The sequence below is a fragment of the Amblyomma mixtum genome, chromosome 2 (assembly GCF_055824585.1).
Source record: "Amblyomma mixtum isolate Tamu chromosome 2, ASM5582458v1, whole genome shotgun sequence".
Lineage (NCBI taxonomy): Eukaryota > Metazoa > Arthropoda > Arachnida > Ixodida > Ixodidae > Amblyomma > Amblyomma mixtum.
The window spans coordinates 315,971,582-315,989,345 of NC_143013.1; the positions used below are offsets into that span (position 1 = coordinate 315,971,582).

A 17,764-nucleotide genomic window follows, 5' to 3' on the forward strand; every position below is an offset into this window, starting at 1 on the left:
CGATTAGAATGTTAAAATGATGGTGCCTTATAGCTTTACGTTATATGTAAATTTTTAACGTTAATGCAATGTTAGACTGGAACATGTAACATTACTTGTCGGCGCGACGTGGGGTAGCGCAGTGTTCGGCAATAATTTCGACCACCGGGGGATTTTTTGACGCGCACTGGCGTCGAACATCCCACGGGCGCCTTTGCGTTTTGCTTCCATTGAAACGAGGCCAGGTTCGAATGAGTGCCCGGTTTCCACCCCGACCGCGGCGGGCGCGTTTCGATGGAGGTGCAACGCAAAAGGCACCCGCGTGAAATGTCAGGGCACGTTAGATTCCCAGATGGTCGAAATTATTCTGGAACCCTCCACACGGCACCTCTTTTTCCTCTTTCATTCCCACCTACCTCTCTTCCCTCACGGCGCAGTTCAGGTGTCCACCGAGAAGTGAGACAGTTACCCGACCTTTATTTCCTGATAACCAATCTGCGGCTCGGCTCGCTCCGGATGTGACCAGCTGAGTAGCAGTGGGTCTCTTACCTCACTCCTGCCGTGGCGTGGCTGTTACTAACTCGACGAGCAGGTGCACCAACGTCTTCCAGTAGGCCGCAGGCAGTGCGCACGTGGCGCCGATATCTGGGCTTGCAAGCTCTTCAAGACTTTTCAAGAGCACAGGTTCACTCCATCCAAACACTCCATCCAAACACAGGGCAGCGTTTCTTCGGCGTCGCGGCAGCGTCTCGTCAACCGGCGTTGTCGCCCGAGGCCCGCAAGAGACGGCGACGGCGTACAATCTACGCACACCACACAGGGGTGTGCAGAGATTGTGGATAAAGCCTCTTATTTATCCCCTGTCCGCAGCTAGTCGTACTAACCATCGGCGATGAGGACATACTGTGGGGGCAAAGGGGTACAATAAACAAAAGCGGCGCTCCTGTCTTGGCGGAAATAACGCGGAAACAGATCTGAGATCTGGCTTCGCCAGATATCTGCGTCTCCCTACGTCGCTTCGCTCGAAGCGCCGGAGTTTCGCCTTCGGCAAAGCCGGTAACCGAAACTGAAACGCCGACGCGACGTCGAATTAATGCCGCCTCGTGATCGGGCCTGGCGACGCGCTGCACGTGAAGCGCGCGCTCGATGGCAAGATCTGGCCGATATCAGGTTTCAGCCGTGCGCAGAAAGGAGCGAAGGTGCCCTGCCTTTTAAAGCGAAAGTATTTCTTGGCTCATGAGTGCCGCCACCGGAAGCTGTGGACAGAGCATGTCCGTACGAACTGAATAAAAATAATGAAAACACGGTGTAGGTGAGAATCGAACCCAGGCTTCCGGCGTGCGAGACGGGAACGCTTCCACTTCGCCACTACGGTTAACTTTGGGGCTGAATAAAGGCGGGTCTAGTAAAGGCACACGTCTCAGAAACGTATATTGAAGATGTGTACTGAGGCGCACATCGGCAATCATGAGCACTTAAATGAGATATGCGTTTCCGGTAAATTTCCTCCGTACTTGGAGTGCAGTCGTAGTGCCATCATGCGGCACCCACGAAACCCCCTTCGCAATATACGGCGCTGGTCCAGCAGACGGCGCACGCGCAAGTGCGTAGACGAGATGGCGGACGCGCAGTAAGAGAAATGCTTTTGCATTACTGCACCAAAGCGAACTTAAGTTCCCCCCTGGAATTTTTGAAGGCGGCAAGCAGAACCTACCCAAAATCCTTCAACAGGCCTGAGGTTACCTGATCCTTACCCACATACCAACAAACATATATTTCCTCTTCACCTTGCCCAGGCAAGTATCATCTAGGTGTGGACACAATGTGAATGATAGGAGAGAAGGGCAGCTCTAAGCATCCTTTGCACTCACAGTCTGTTGTACACGAAGCAGTTACCAACAACATTTGACAACTTGCTTGTCACGACTGCACACTCTAGCAGTAAGGCTTGCTTTAATTTAGATGAGAGAACAGATTACCCTTCACAGAACGTGTAACAAGTTATCACTCTAAACGTAGATATGCCTATAATATGGGAGTAAAAAGGGAGTAAGTAAAAGGGAGTTTGTAAAATAGAGTGCGCTACAGAAACACTCGCTCTCTTTTTACTTTGTTTAGAGTGCATTGTACATAAAATGGAAACATGTAGATGACAAGCAAATTCGGAACTGTAACCAAACAGAGATAAGTTTCCCACTGCGAACTTTTGAGTCTTCACAGGCCTGCAAGACTGTGCGCATCAATCTGCTGCTTCTTGAAAAGCTTTAATGATGCACAGGCAGAACATCCTGCAAATGCTCTCCACAGAGATTACACAAAAAGGTGGAACATGCCGCAAAGTTCTTTTTAAAAGCCCAATAAGAGCCAAGTGAACAGCCATAACAGAAATTTATGCAAACAAGAGCAATACATCTAGTTTTCATTTGTAATGGCAGTGTTACACAAGGAAAAGATCAGGGACCATACTGACTACATACACCACCAGACTCGCATGACACACTACACCACTTTCAATGGTACACAGCCATGGCACATAACGCCTCACCCTTTTAAAGATCCCAACCAAGAACATTTAAGCTAAAGCAAGTAGCCGCTTCTATCACTTTTGCCACAAAAAGAGTGTACGTATGCTTCAAGTTATGCCAGCAACCCCAAGCTGTGTTCACTTGTGGACAAACTGATTTGCAAAGAATTTATTTTGATGTGACACTCAATTTAAATTCCTTGCTGCAACTCCAAAACAACATTTCATAATGACTAGGTAAAGTAAATTAATTGTGAGGTAACCAACTTTCCAATTACAAGAAAAAATGGTCATGACTGCACAACGTTAAAGACAGTACATGAGAACAAGAAGTGAAAGATGAGTTGTTGAGTTGGCACACTTCTTAACACTGAGAAAGCTTGCTTTGCACTCCGTGAAAAACAAGAACAAAATGCCTAAAAAGTGAAGGTTTTAATTTACTCAGACTTTGTGGAGCTACATGTTTGGGCGGGTCATTCATGAAGGACGCTCACTGGCGGGCATTGATGATGTCAACAAACTCTGGCTTCAGGGAGGCTCCACCCACAAGGAAGCCATCAATGTCTGGTTTCCTGGAGAGTTCCTTGCAGTTTGCAGCAGTGACTGAACCTGTTCAAGAAAAAAAGAAGCACCAAACAATTTTACAAAGCTTAGTAACAGAATTTACAAGATCTGGTTTATGACAATGTTGACTCCAAATCGCAATGCAAATGTCTTCCCAGATGTGTGCAGTGAAATGACATCTGTTACAAAGTTTGCATGCTCCTCTGAAATCCAAAGCTGTCTGTGGGCTGCACAAGATGTGTTCACTGGTGTTACTAAACTAATGTAACTAAGATACATCTTAGACATGCTCAGTACCTCAAGCTGCTGCACCCACCTGCCATAGCGGCTCAGTGGACATGGAGTTGAGGTGTTGGACATAAGTTTGCAGGTTCAACCTCAGACACTGAGGCTGCATTTTGATGGGAGTGAAATGAAATAATACTCATGTACTGTCCTGAGGATTATGAGCGTGCACACGGCATTGCGGATCGTGCCATACAGACAACGCAGCCTAGCGTGTACTGTGAGTGACGTCGCACTTCGAACTCATGTGGCTACAGCTGTTTTGTGAGTGCGCGCACTCTCCGCCATCTCATCGTTCGTTGCTTCATTTTCTATGTAATTTTCTGTGCTCACTGTATACTATTCATAGCACATCTGATAAATGAAAAGACTCTCACAAAAGCGCTGCGTGTCACATATACCCAACAACAAAAATTGTGCAGTGTCAAACTTCTGCATTGTTTCTGCTGGAGATGCAGAAACAGCCAAGAAAACCATGTCCCCTGATATTTTCATTTCTTGCTCCAGTCTGGCAAGAACATAGGTGCCCTAAATCTGGACATTCTAGTCTTAATAGAAGATGTTATCCTTTGGTTGTTTGCCATCAGATTATCGCTCTTGGCATGGATGCCTTCTTGACCGGGCAGCTTCATGCCCCTGTCTTTGTTATCCGCTGTAGCAGTGCGTTCTGAACAGAAGGCGTAGCAGGCAGTGCACGATCACTGGCTGGGAGTCCATCTGTTGATCGCACAGCCATAGCCGTGCGAATCCCACACGTGATGCCATTCATACCACATGCTAAGCTGCGCACTTTGTACAGAACAACTGTGGTTTCCGTGTTCATGGTTATAAACCTTATGGCTGTTCTGCGATTTCCGTACATATAAGAGTATCAGGTAATCAAAAACTTAATGCAGAGGCCTCCACTACAGCACGCCTTATAGCCTGTAGTGGTGCTTCAGCACATTAAAATCCATTAATTAAGCTGGCATACCAGATGTCAGAGTGATAATTCCTTTGATGCTAAGAGTCTCAAATTATTCCACTGAAATAAATAATTCCCCACTTTAAACAAATGGCTGGTGAGATTTTATTAAACCTACTCTTGCACAGTTCCCCCAAAAATCTAGGGCATACCTCTTCATGTGTAGAGTATGTGTGCTTAAAGGAGTATAGACACCTAATTTTTGGTGAGTGTTTATTATGTGTAAGGCATTAGTATACATGGGCTACCATACAGCATTCACCTTGTGGGTTTCTAAGTGGACACAGGCCACCAACCACCGCGGGTTCGAGCTTCGCGCGAGCCAAGGGCCCCGATCAGCCGTCACCACACACACACACTGGGACACCGATGCGGTGCACTCAACCTCCGCTGGGAGGAGAGCGATTCGCCTCAAAGAAATAGGCCTCCAAGTTCACCAAGGAGACGTTTATTCACGTCGTCCTTCAGCAGTACACACGCACTCAATCGTCACCCCGTCCCGGGGGCGCGCGAGGAGCAAGGCTCCGCTGCGCGCACGAAGCGACTCGAGCAATGCGCGCCGCTAGCACGCCGCTGCAGGAGAATGTCCCCGCGGCAGTGCTGTGATCTCTCTCTCGTGTCGACCGTTGGGCCGGTTGCGAGAGAGAGTGGGCAATCAACGCAAGGTACGCCTGTCTGAGGTCGCTGGACCCCGAGTGACAGGCTCGAGCCACTGCAGGTCAGAGGACACGTGCGGGCGAGCTCGAGTAAGCACTGGTCCGAACGGCAACGGCCGGCACGGACAAAACAGTAGCGTACGCACCTTACGCTGTCTCGGAGGGATCTCTCTCTCTGGGCCCCGCTCGGACGGTCGCGCGGTGCGCGGCCGCCCAAAGCGGGTCCAGAATTCCCGCCAAAAGGCGCCAATGGCAAAGGCCCTTGGGGAGCCGGGGCGGAGCTGTGGCTAAATGACAGTGATTAGTCACCCAGCCGCCTCTCCACCGCCTGAGGCGAGAGCAAGGGAAAGAGGAGAAACAACGCGGGAAGCCGGCAGAGCCACGCAAAGGCGACGGCGGAAAGCCAGGATTCCCACAACCTAAGACCACTGAATAACTTATCAAATTTCTCTCTTGTGCTGCTTCAGATTCGATTTCAACAGCCGAACAGTGGCTGTGGTGTCAGTAGGTCATGCGAAGCATGAAAAAAAACTGTGATACAATCAGTGCTTTGTCATTTTAATTCACCGATATACTAAACCCAGCTTGTCTCAACAGCTGCAATGACAACGAATGAAGAAGAAGTGATTGTATTGCAGATTTTGCATGCCTCACGTGACCTAAACGCAATTTTGATGTCACAGAGCTGTTGAAAACGAAACCGAAACAGCCTGAGAGAAAAATTCGATTATAAATTATTAGCCAGTCGTACGCGAATACCATGTGCTGATCCATGCATATAACATCTAATGCATCCCTACAAAGAAGAAAATATGCCACCAAAATTAGGTGCCTATATTCCTTTAGAACCTCCCTCCCTTTACCTTTAGGAGAAGATGCAGGTCTTAAAAACAAAAAATCTTCTTATCAGAGATGTCGTAATGAAATTAAGTGTGTGTGTATACATATCTCTTCCTCCTGTTTTCAAAAGTACTACTATCAGCATATCTCAATTAGTTCCCATATTAGGAAAAATAACTGGACCCTAATTAGGTAACTTCTCACGGGTCGTTAAGGCACTTTCTCTCTAAATTTTTTGGTTTTGAATAAAATGTAGCTGTAGCTAAGGGCCTGCCATGCAGAGCTGTGCTATTTATATTGTTATTGAGGTATGGGTTTAGGGGGTTTAACATCCCAAAGCTACTCAGGCTATGGGGGACGCCGTAGTGAACGGCTCTGGAAATTTCGACCACCTGGTCTTCTTTAAATGCACTGACATCTCACAGTACACGAGCCTCTAGAATTTTGCCACCATCGAAATTCGACCGCGGTGGATTGAGGTATATCATCATATGAAAAAGTTCAATTATGTCATGGCACCATAACTATGAAATAACTAGGTGACATTATATTATTCTCAAAATTAGATATGTTCGCATCAGTCATTAAGAAAAAAAGCATAGCTCCCCAGTTCAATCCTTTCTGAATTTGATGATATAGGATTAATTGATATTTCACCTAAAGACATAATGAAAAGTTCTGTAATTCATGTTTGCAAAAAACACAAAGTACAGAAAATCTCAATTGAATTCCACCGATGTAGAGGCCTCTGAAAACGGCAGAACGACGATGTTCCGAGAGGATTTCACATTAGCGAGTAATACCAGGATGTAAGGAAGAGCACGAGCTATCAAACAAGACCAAGATGGTGGCCATCAGTAACGTGGTTGCAGGAAGCGACGGGCGCAACTCTGGCAGAGTTTGCTCGAAAATCGTGAGATTTCATTTTGTCTGCCATTACAGTCCGTTTAAGCCATTGAAATCCGGTACCAAGACACTTTTCACACACAGGCAGGCATACAAACACACAACTCAGCAACAAGCTAAATCCCAATTAGGGGTCATTCATTTTTATGGTTTACGGAGGTCTAATGTCCAAAAGCTTCAGTGAAAGGCTCTGGAAATTTCGACCACCTGGGGTTCTTTAACACGCACTGTAAAAACATAGGGTCACTGACCAAGTCAAAATTTTAATGAAACGTATTGACGTTTCATTAAAAGAAACTGGACATATCATCAATTGGAACGGGGCACGTGTGCTTGCCAGAGAACGAATCACTTCTAGACGCTTGTATCTAGATTCCTTGATGATACAAACCACTCCCGGTACACTAAATCGGACGCAAGGAAATCTGCCTGCTGACTACGCAAGATCATTACGACGCATTTTTGAATAAGATATAAACGCATGCTTTTGCCTGGTTTCACCCAATGTGAACAAGGAAGCCGTAGGGCTTCCGAAACGTCAATATGTTTCATTAAAAATTTTGACTTGGTCAGTGACCCTATGTTTTTATTATGCCTCTACCTGACCAGACGACGTTTCGTCAAACTCTTGACTACATCAACATGCACTGACATCACACAGTACATGGGCTTCTAGAATTTCGCATCCATTGAAATTAAACCGCCATGGTCTAGGTCGAACCCACGTCTGTTGAGTCAGCTGCTGAGCCCCATAACCATAGGGCCACCACAGCTGTCCTTATTCATTTTTGCCAGAAACAACTGTTGTATGGAAGAAGCCTGAATCACAGAATTGTACAAATGTTGGAATAAAAATTACGTATGATGAATGGCTGGTTGGTTTATAGGGTTTAACGTCCCAAAGCGACTAAGGCTATGAGAGACGCCGTAGTGGAGGGCTCCGGAAATTTCGACCACCTGGGGTTCTTTAACGTGCACTGACATCGCACAGCACACGGGCCTCTAGAATTTTTCCTCCAAAGAAATTCAACCGCCGCAGCCGGGATCGAACCCACGTCTTTCGGGTCAGCAGCCGAGCACCATAACCACTGAGCCACCGCGGCGGCACGTATGATGACATGTGCACGGTCCGTTACACCCTCTACTTATAACATCCTAAACTGGCTCACAGTTAAAAACAGGCAAGCGAATCGACAAATAGGCTTAGGCGGTTTACATTGACCAGGCAGACAAAAAAAAAAGCACATACCAACAAAGCAAGAGAACAATTTTTGAGAAGCAAAAGGTGAGCGGCTCACAGTGAGCATCCGAATGTCCACTCTATGCTTTCTTTACTAGATTATGCTGGAGGAGCACACTGTCAAAGCAGGTCTGCAGTATGCAACATTAGGGTACAATACCATTAAAGATTTACAGCATGTTTTTCATTCTACCCCACTTCCACTTTCAACAGCTATTATCATTGTGTGAAGTGTCTTCTCTCCCGCTGTAATTTCCCGTCATTTGCTTTTTTACGTTCACATAGTTTGCCCTCAGCAGAGCGGGGTGCCCATCTAATGAAGACTCCTTTTAGAATGGCAATGACAGCTGAACTGCCAAGATGTGTGTGGCACTACACACACTGCACAAAAAACAAGACACCAAAACATTTAGACTATATCTAAGCGGAGCAGACATTTGGGCTAGTTGGTGTGAATTCATGGTGGAACAACAGCGCGAACTTAGAGAACACAGAACAAGAGGGGAGACACATACAAGCACTTGTAATGTCTCCCCTCTTGTTCTGTGTTCTCTAAGTTCGCGCTGTTGTTCCACCATATATCTGAGGCTTCTGTTCTGCAACACAGTGGAATGTATGGGGTCAGGCCTGGTGGTTCCCATCCAACATCCCAATGCCCAGCCACGCCTAGGTCGCACTTATGCAGCTTTTCTATTCATTAATCACTTGCTGATGCATTTGTAAACAGGATTCCCTAACATGCAATAAAGAGAAAGTGGGTTACCTCCATACTGGATCCTAATTTTGGCTGCCACATCTGGGGAGACATTGGTCGAGAGCCAGTTGCGCACCTTCGCATGGATTTCTTGCGCCTGAGGATAAAAAAAAGGAGTGCCATGAATGTCACTTCCCAGAATGCACTTTTTAGTGTCCTGCAAAAATTCATGAAACCAGAAGTGAGAAGCTTGCATAGAACAGTAAATGCATGAAAACTTCAGCATGCCCAAGACAAAAATTTTCCTCAGCTTCAGAAGAAATCGCACTGCCAGAAGTCAGTGCGTTGCGAACAAGGTACTGTCATAACAAATATTGAAAGATGGTAACAACCATGCCCTTCACATCCCCACTCCTGCAACAGCCTCTGCGTGGCTGCGATATGCACAAATAAATACAGTCGAGCCCACTTATAAAGAACCTGTCCGTTGCATGAATTGCATTTGTTGCATTCGAGGTTATCAGTTAGCAGACTTCACATGTCAAAGCCAAAATAACAAAGTAGGGCAGTAGCGTTTATTTAAAATTGGAGTTTGCTCAAAATTCAGTGGGCAAGTTGTGATCATGCTACAAGGTCATGTGACCGAGGTGACGCACCTACCCCTAGGTTGCTCCTCTGGGGATTTTTCGCAGATTTTTCACCCACGGCGAACGACACAGACGATGGATATTCTGCAACAAGCGGGCCTTAATGCTATCGCGAATAAAATCCATTACATGTGTGCGCTTTTTTCAAACTACACCCTCCTACAGTGCTTTCCAAGCTCTCCAGCGCAGTCACATGCTCCTCATCGATAGATACCCTCAATAAGAGCAAGCTGCTCTAGGGAAGCGAAATAATTCATCATCGCGGAAGCGTTCATAGCCACTCATGGTACGCCTCTTTGCCACTTCCTCCACCAGATTCCATGCAGACAGTGTGTGTGTTTCGCGTGCTATTGTCTTCTTTAGTGCATGGCTCTCTGACGTTGCGTCATCATCTCCAACAACAAACTCATCCCACATGATATCACGTGGGGCCACCTGCACATTAACAACGAGTTGCCACAAATCCACATGTGCTTGATAACGTCTGTCTGACGACCTCCTCCATTGTACCTGGGTTCTCCGTCAGGGAAGCAATTCTTGATACACTCTGCAGACAATTGCGTCAGCACAACCTTATGATTCCATGGCGGGGAACAGAGATCTGAACTGTGATGTCAGCACATGGTCTGTCAAACTGCTATCAGCATGCACTGCTGACGTGCCGCTGACAGGACACTTTTCAGAGCATAGGGACACACATGTCTGTGTGCTCGTGGAAAAAAGTAGTGCTCAATTACTTTTCTAGAAACAATTCATAATTCTAAAAACAATTCATAACCAACTAGCCCCGCAACATGTTTTCAAAGGCAAGCATCTTTAAGTGGAACCTATCATGAAATTTTCTAAAAAGACTTGCTAGATTAATTAAGCGAGACGGAAAAATTCACACCCACAAAAAAATGTCCAAACCAGGCAGCTGTGATTGTTTCAAGGCAGTGCTTATGGAGAGAGAGGTTTACCTGATCAGGAGTAGCAGTTTTTCCTGTGCCGATAGCCCAGACAGGTTCATAGGCTATGACGACTTTACCCCAGTCCTTGACATTTGCTGCATAGAAAAGATTAAGGAAATCTTGATGCCATAGCAAAATCGATTTGACCATCACAAAACTTCCTAAAACCAAGCTTGGGGCTAAGCCACTTACAAACACTTCCTATACTCCTTAGAAGTATTGGAGCCGATGACTTTGCCATAGCTAAAGCTCTCACGGAGGTGCGCAGTTTGTCACTGCCCTCCCAAAAGGCAAGACTGACAGAGTGGCTCCCTCACTCAACATATGCTAAAACAATGCTTTCAGAGAGTAGGAGGAACTGCGAGATAAAAAGCAGCAATGCCAACACACAGACCTGCATTATCAGGAAGTGAAAGCAAGCTCAGCATTGTCAGAAACAGTTCCCTGGCCTACCTGCAATTGCCTTTGTCTGGCGGTAACACACTTCTTCAGTTTTGTTGGCCTCCCTTTCTTCCAGCAGCTCACCAATGCAAGCTATGACGTTGAGACCAGATTCCAGTGCATGCTTCACTTTTTCTCCAATGAGCTAAAAAAAAAAAGGAAGAACAGGCAATGCGGTTACCACAGAATTATGTCACTGTAAACTAACCACAAAGGCACTGTCGTTAAAGGTTATTTTTTCAGTTCACAATGTACATCTCTCATTTACCACTGTTGCCCTTTTTGAAAATATTGATGAATTAGTTACCTCGCCATGTAACTCAGTTCAGCATAATGTACACAATGTCTTGCTAAATAAGGCCACACAATGCAAGCAGCAATTGTGAGAACATGGTGAAAGTTTTGTGAAACTCCGAAATGGCCTTTTGGTGGGCAAAGTAGTGTGGATAATGGTACACACAACAACAGCTTAGGCTTAGGCTGTCGTTCTACTCTTAACATCCTAGCTCTGCTCCGTTTTTCTAAACAGCATGCATGTTGCATAAAGAGATAAAATTAAGACAAAGTTTTTGTTAAGCTCAAGAGCCAAAATGTCAAAAATACAGGTACTACATCACTGTATTGCATCTCTCATTTCACCAAGTAATGTCCATGATACGTGCCACCTGTTTTCCTGATGGAAATTGCTTGGTAAATATAAAACACCTATGATAGATAAGATAGGATAGATCTACCCTGATGAAGTCAACTCGTGACCGGAGCTCAACAATGACGAAGAAACATTCTCCACAATTTCAACAGTGATGTGGTGGCTCAGTGGTTATGGTCCACGGCTGCTGATCCAAAAGACGCGAGTTCGATATCGGCCATAGCAGTGGCATTTCGATGGAGGCGAAGTGCTAGAGACCTGTGTTCTGCGCAATGTCAGAGCACGTAAAAGAACTCCAGGTGGTCAATGTTATCCGCAATCCTCCACTGCGGTGTCCCTCATTGCCCGAGTCACTTTGGGATGTTAAACCCCTTCAAATCAAATCAAAACCAATTTCAGCAACCTTCCAGACACTATACACTTTTTCCTTCAGAACTGTTTAACCTGATAGCTCAAGAAAACCTGCTTTGGACAAAGAACGTAACGCAGTTTTTCACAAATATACCGTAACTAACTACAGCTGCACCACCTGGCCTGATAAGACTGACAAATATTACAGCACACACCTGCTTCTTTCTGTAATCCGAACGCCACTAATAAACAGTGACACTGTTCATTCAGCTGTTACCAACAAAGCAACTCCAAAAACAATAACAGTATCCCCAAAGGCCCACCATTGCAGCACATGAATTCCTTTGATTACCTAGGTTAGTGTGCAATCCGCAGCAACCTTTTGCCGGAATAAAATACAGCTCTGAGCTGAAGACAACTGCATCATGCAGAGCCTCATACAAGAATAATTAGATTCATTATATGAGTCAGGAAACAGACCATCATGATTCATCGCAATATTTTCATTTCCTCAAAAAATTCTGTGAGTACGAGCTGTAGAAGATTTTATGGCGACAACCGGATGAAATTACGTGCATCAAACATTGCAACCGTTTAAACGGAAACGGATTCAGTCAGACAGCATAACCGAAACTAAACCAACCCGGAATACAGAGAAATTACTGTCGAGAAAATCGCCGGAAAATAAATGCTTAACCGGTGTCAAATTAATGATAAGGCCTAAATGCCGAAAGTTCCCTCCTATTACTATATTTAGAGGCGGGACAAAAAAAGACCGCATGAGCTATCTTAAAGCTGTCAAAGCGCGCCTCCTCTGAAGGTCATGCGGAAGGTCAAAACGACGAACTCCTGTCAGAATACGAACCCGCGCCCGGGCCAATAGTAGGTCAGTACATTAAAAGCACTAACCTCGTCAGTCTCCTTGAAGACGTGCCTACGTTCCGAGTGGCCCAGAATGACCCACTGGCCTCCGCAGTCTTTTATCATCGCAGGGCTAGAGATCAAAACAAGACAGCTCCATTAAATAACATCGAAAATGTCAAACATGGAACGTCGACGACATCGTGGCATCGGGATCTTGGAATCAAATACACGCTTTGCTATACGAGAACAGTGCAATAGTAACCAATCATCGGGAATCGAAAAGTACAGGTTCGGTATGTCGTACCTGATTTCTCCAGTAAAAGCACCCTTTTCAACCTTGTAGCAATTTTGAGCTGCGAGGGCAACCGAAGGCGGAAGCAAGCTCCGGCAGTAGTCAAGGTACGGCGCCGGGCATCCGATAACCACCTCTGAAATAAGAAATCAGCTGTAGTACAAGTGTGCTCCGGAACGCGAACGCTGTTTTCGCCTTTAAAGCAGTTTCACACGTTCAGATCAGACAAAAGAATGCTGATATGGGCGAGTCAGCCAAAAAAAAAGAGGTAAACACGGTCACGTTCCCGTACTTTAGAATAACAATTAGCCTGTTACACTAACAGTATACTTGACACCGGAGCTCGTCTTCCTCACCTGTGTTCGGATCGAGGCTCGCTCCTTTGAGTGCATTGCAGATGTCTCGAATGGAGTTCTTGTTACCGTTCATCTTCCAGTTTCCACCGACGACAAACCTGCGGGCCATTTTCGAGGCAGATAGACCGTGTCTTGTCGGCACGAAATAACCAAGTCACCGAGCAACAACTATTTGCTACGATGTCAAAGCGATCGTCGGAGCCGGCTCCCGCAACAACCTCGCGCCTCCCTTCGGTACGACGACGTGACGCCCTCCGCGTTTCGGCTTTCGGCTTTCCGCGGCGCGGCGCTTGCTCTGCCCTTACTTCCGGCTTTTGCTCCGTTTGTCACCATCTGGTAGAGTGGCGCTGTTGATGCGTTAGTTTCGTATTCTCGCTTGCTCTCGAGTACTTTCAAACTAGAGCCATAAAGAAAAGAAAGACGCCATGAGGAGCGAAGTCTGCTCTTTACGGACCGTGGAGCCGTGTATTCCACACACTGCAATCCACACACAGCCTGCTTTCGACGTTTCTTGCAGCTGCACTCTATGAATCTTTAGCCTCTCCTTGCTACAGAGGATTTTCTACGTTTGGCATTCGCTTGGAGTGTCCGCTTGTGGGGTCACGGCAATACGATCGAGGTGTCAGACCCTCTTGCAGTGCATAATACCACGATTAAATCTGTATTTATGTCGATCGGTGTTCTCTATGATGAACCTTTGTGAATCATGTAATGAAACTGAATAACTTTATCACTTTCTCCTCTCCTGTCGATGTTTTGCTTCTCTGCGAAGAGCTTATCTGGAAATTTCGCTCGCTCGATTAGGGCTTACTCTTTCTATTCCTGTTCTTCTCTGCTTCCAGGCTAATGACAGGGGATATGTCCTAAAATAAGTGTGCGATTATCTTCATGATTACATCATTTCGTCAGGAAGATTAATTTGTTAGTTATAATTTTCAAATTAGTTCCTTTCACACAAAACTGCACTCACGTCAACCATGTTTGAGTGAATATGTCAGTATTGTTTGAATGCGCAAGGCACCCTGGCCAATTCCTCATTGCGCGTATCTGCCACTCCAGGTGCTAAGCCAACAACCATCCAACAACATCAACAAGGACAAAACTGCTTGACGGCAGTGCCGTATTGCCAAAAACTGCTTGACGGCGTTATACACAAACGTTGATAATGGTATCACATGGTCTACCAACAAATCGTGCTTTTACGTTGAAGCTACTAGCCACGACGTTATTATTCGCACTTAAATAAGAAGTAGGGCTCTATGAGTGCATTACAGGCAACGACGGTCATTTTCAGGCAGCTTGAGTGACGTCATAGACTGGCAGCATCGTCTGCTACAAAACTGAGCGCGCGCGCACGGCCGGCGTGGTTGCTGTTGTTGTTAGTGGCTATTTATTAATAAAAAAAACAATGGAAGGAAAAGATGTTGCTAGCCGCGGCATCTGCCATCGAAACCTGAAGCACCTGAGCTGCGGCTAGCGGAAATAAAAGGGCAGGGAGAGGGAAAGAAAGGAGGGGGCGACACCGGGGCAAAATCGCCGAGACCGGGCAGAAGCTAGACAGAAAAGAGAAGGACGCAGTCCAATGTTTTCTTTGTCTCCCTCCAACTTCCCCCCTTCGCCCCACCGCACCCGAAGCCTGAACAACGAACAACTCACTCCCCTACGCTCACTACCCGCAGTTCAATCGTTCAGTCGCGAGCAAGCACGTAACTTTCAATTTACGCCGTCGCGAACCACGAGTGTGCCAGTGTTGCTTGACTTCCACATGGCCCATGGCGTCTTATATTATTCCGCAGGCCAATCGCAACAATAAATGAAATTAGCTTTTTAATAGTTGGCTATATCAAATAATCCACGTATCAAAATTCTAGAGCTCATAATTTTTTTCTTGTGATATGCTTCTTGTTTAGGTAACAAGGAACGTTTAAGCAGCGGACTATTTTTTCGCCGTGGAGGAATTCAGTGCGCGGAGGCTGAATGTGGGCGGAGCTTCACTGCGACACGTTGCTACACTCAAGTTAATGAATGCCTTATTTTCCGCTGCCGAAGCGGGAATCAAGAAGGCTGTCACGTCAGGGCTTGCGACAGAAGCTTGCTATTCATATTTACTTCAATAAGTACTTTCTTCTGGGCGAGTTGGTTCATAATTTCCAAAGGTAAAAACTTGCGCAAACAGTAGAAGAAGAAGGAGACGGTACAACAGGACAGAGCGCAAACTTCCAACTGGTTTATTTAGGAAACTGTACCTACATATATAGACAGGTGAAATCATATCAGAGTGATCAAGCGTAAACACGTGTGCACACAACCAGCGAAGATCCACTACCAAGCAGGGCAAAACTAATAAAATCTCATCATGTTATCACTGAGGCCAAAAGATGCTAGCTGTAAGAAGGCTGAATGAAGTATGCAGGGTAATACCAGCAACGCAGACAGATACACACACATACACATGCACGACTGCGCGCGCGCAAACAACACATGCACATACACACACACACACACAAATAGACAAGCACACGTAACCTTGTAACAACACATATCTTTGGCAAAGCCAAGTCAGACCTAAAAACAAAGTAAAACAGGCAGTCACAAACTAAAATCGATAAAACAGCCAAAAGGCTAAACCTGTGTGAATAAAATCAATTTTCTAGGCAAAAGCCGCGTCACTCATAAAAACCAACAACAAAAAAAAAATCAACAACAAAAACAAGACGTATAGATTTCTAAGCAAAAGCCGCGTCAGTTATAAAAATCAACAACAGACAAGAAGGTATGTAACAGCAAGTAGCCCAACAAATCACACATGTCCTAAAAAGGCTAGCTCCTTATCAAGGAGTGTTAAAGAGGTGGAACTAATACATTTTTCACCGTTTTTCGTTATTAATAACGAAAATAACGTTATTAATAACGGCTTTTGCTTAGAAATCTATACGTCTTGTTTTTGTTGTTGATTTTTTTTTTGTTGTTGGTTTTTATGAGTGACGCGGCTTTTGCCTAGAAAATTGATTTTATTCACACAGGTTTAGCCTTTTGGCTGTTTTATCGATTTTAGTTTGTGACTGCCTGTTTTACTTTGTTTTTAGGTCTGACTTGGCTTTGCCAAAGATATGTGTTGTTACAAGGTTACGTGTGCTTGTCTATTTGTGTGTGTGTGTGTGTATGTGCATGTGTTGTTTGCGCGCGCGCAGTCGTGCATGTGTATGTGTGTGTATCTGTCTGCGTTGCTGGTATTACCCTGCATACTTCATTCAGCCTTCTTACAGCTAGCATCTTTTGGCCTCAGTGATAACATGATGAGATTTTATTAGTTTTGCCCTGCTTGGTAGTGGATCTTCGCTGGTTGTGTGCACACGTGTTTACGCTTGATCACTCTGATATGATTTCACCTGTCTATATATGTAGGTACAGTTTCCTAAATAAACCAGTTGGAAGTTTGCGCTCTGTCCTGTTGTACCGTCTCCTTCTTCTTCTACTGTTTGCGCAAGTTTTTACCTTTGGAACATATTTACTTGCTAGTGTTACTGAAGCACAACAGTACCGGACTGCCCACAATGAATGATCTAATTGTTTTTCTGCTGAATTCACAGCATAAATATTTTTAGCATTATTTTCATGAAAAGAGTTTGAATCACCACCGTGAAGATAACGTTTTGGAAAGAAAACTGGGTCAGATTCAAAGTTCACATCGAAAAGAGCCAAATCCAAGGTTATATGCCGATAATGACCAAACTGTGCATAATTTTTCAGCACATGGTGATGTAGAGTTGCTTTAACTTACGTGTAAAGCATATCATATTGTCACGTTGTAGTGACGGCAGTCCAGTGGTCAGGGAAGACACCAGAAAGACTTGCAAACGAAGTTCTTTATTTGGGCTGACGTGCGCCCGCAAAAGAACTGAATCACTCGATGGTGGCGTAAGCAACAAGCGTGCTCGTCAATCGTCGAACTATGATTGTCCGCCGCTCGCGGCATCGTTCAATTTAAAGCCGGCAAGGAAACTTCGAGATAACAGGTCGAGATCATCTAGAGTAATCTAGAAAACCTAGATGCAGCCTTTCATGGCTGCGATCAATCGAGATTAGTCTGGTCGCTTCTCGCGTCACGAACAAAAGTGATAACGACCCTTTCCTGCAGCCTTGAGCGAGAACGAACAAACACTACAATGATACGTGGCAATATAGCACCTTTGATAGTCCTACGGTCTAGGAACTAAGAAACTTTCGCGTGTTCGCCACTTGCTGTTTGGGTAGATTCGGCTCATTTCGAAGAAAAAAAAAACACCTGTTATGCTCGTAATAACGTTTAAAATTGTGGCCTGAGTTCAGCAAACAAGGTTCAAGAAATAATAAGGAACGACATCCGCAACATACAAGCTCTTTATTTAACACAGTTACAGGATAACAACATGTAAAGGTTGACTTTTTTAAACAACTAGTCAACAACAAAAAGTACTTGCAACTTTAGCGCCATGTAAACATGAGCACAGGCGTGCACAGGTCTCCATGAGGGGGGGGGGGGGGGGGGGGGGGGAGGGGAGGAGTTTATGGTAGCACTCTTT

The 17,764-nt window shown here is 45.4% G+C and overlaps 1 protein-coding gene across 1 annotated transcript; it reads right to left on the reverse strand.

Moving 5' to 3' along the window:
* Positions 1-2,916: 2,916 nt before the first annotated feature.
* Positions 2,917-13,474, reverse strand: Tpi (triose phosphate isomerase). The gene is made up of 7 exons (XM_089575145.1): positions 13,203-13,474; positions 12,859-12,982; positions 12,600-12,684; positions 10,703-10,835; positions 10,259-10,344; positions 8,722-8,809; positions 2,917-3,112 (listed from the first exon to the last, which is right to left on the reverse strand). Exons 1-7 carry the CDS (start codon positions 13,309-13,311, stop codon positions 2,994-2,996), a joined length of 744 nt encoding a protein of 247 aa, XP_089431271.1. The 5' UTR covers positions 13,312-13,474; the 3' UTR covers positions 2,917-2,993.
* Positions 13,475-17,764: the final 4,290 nt, after the last annotated feature.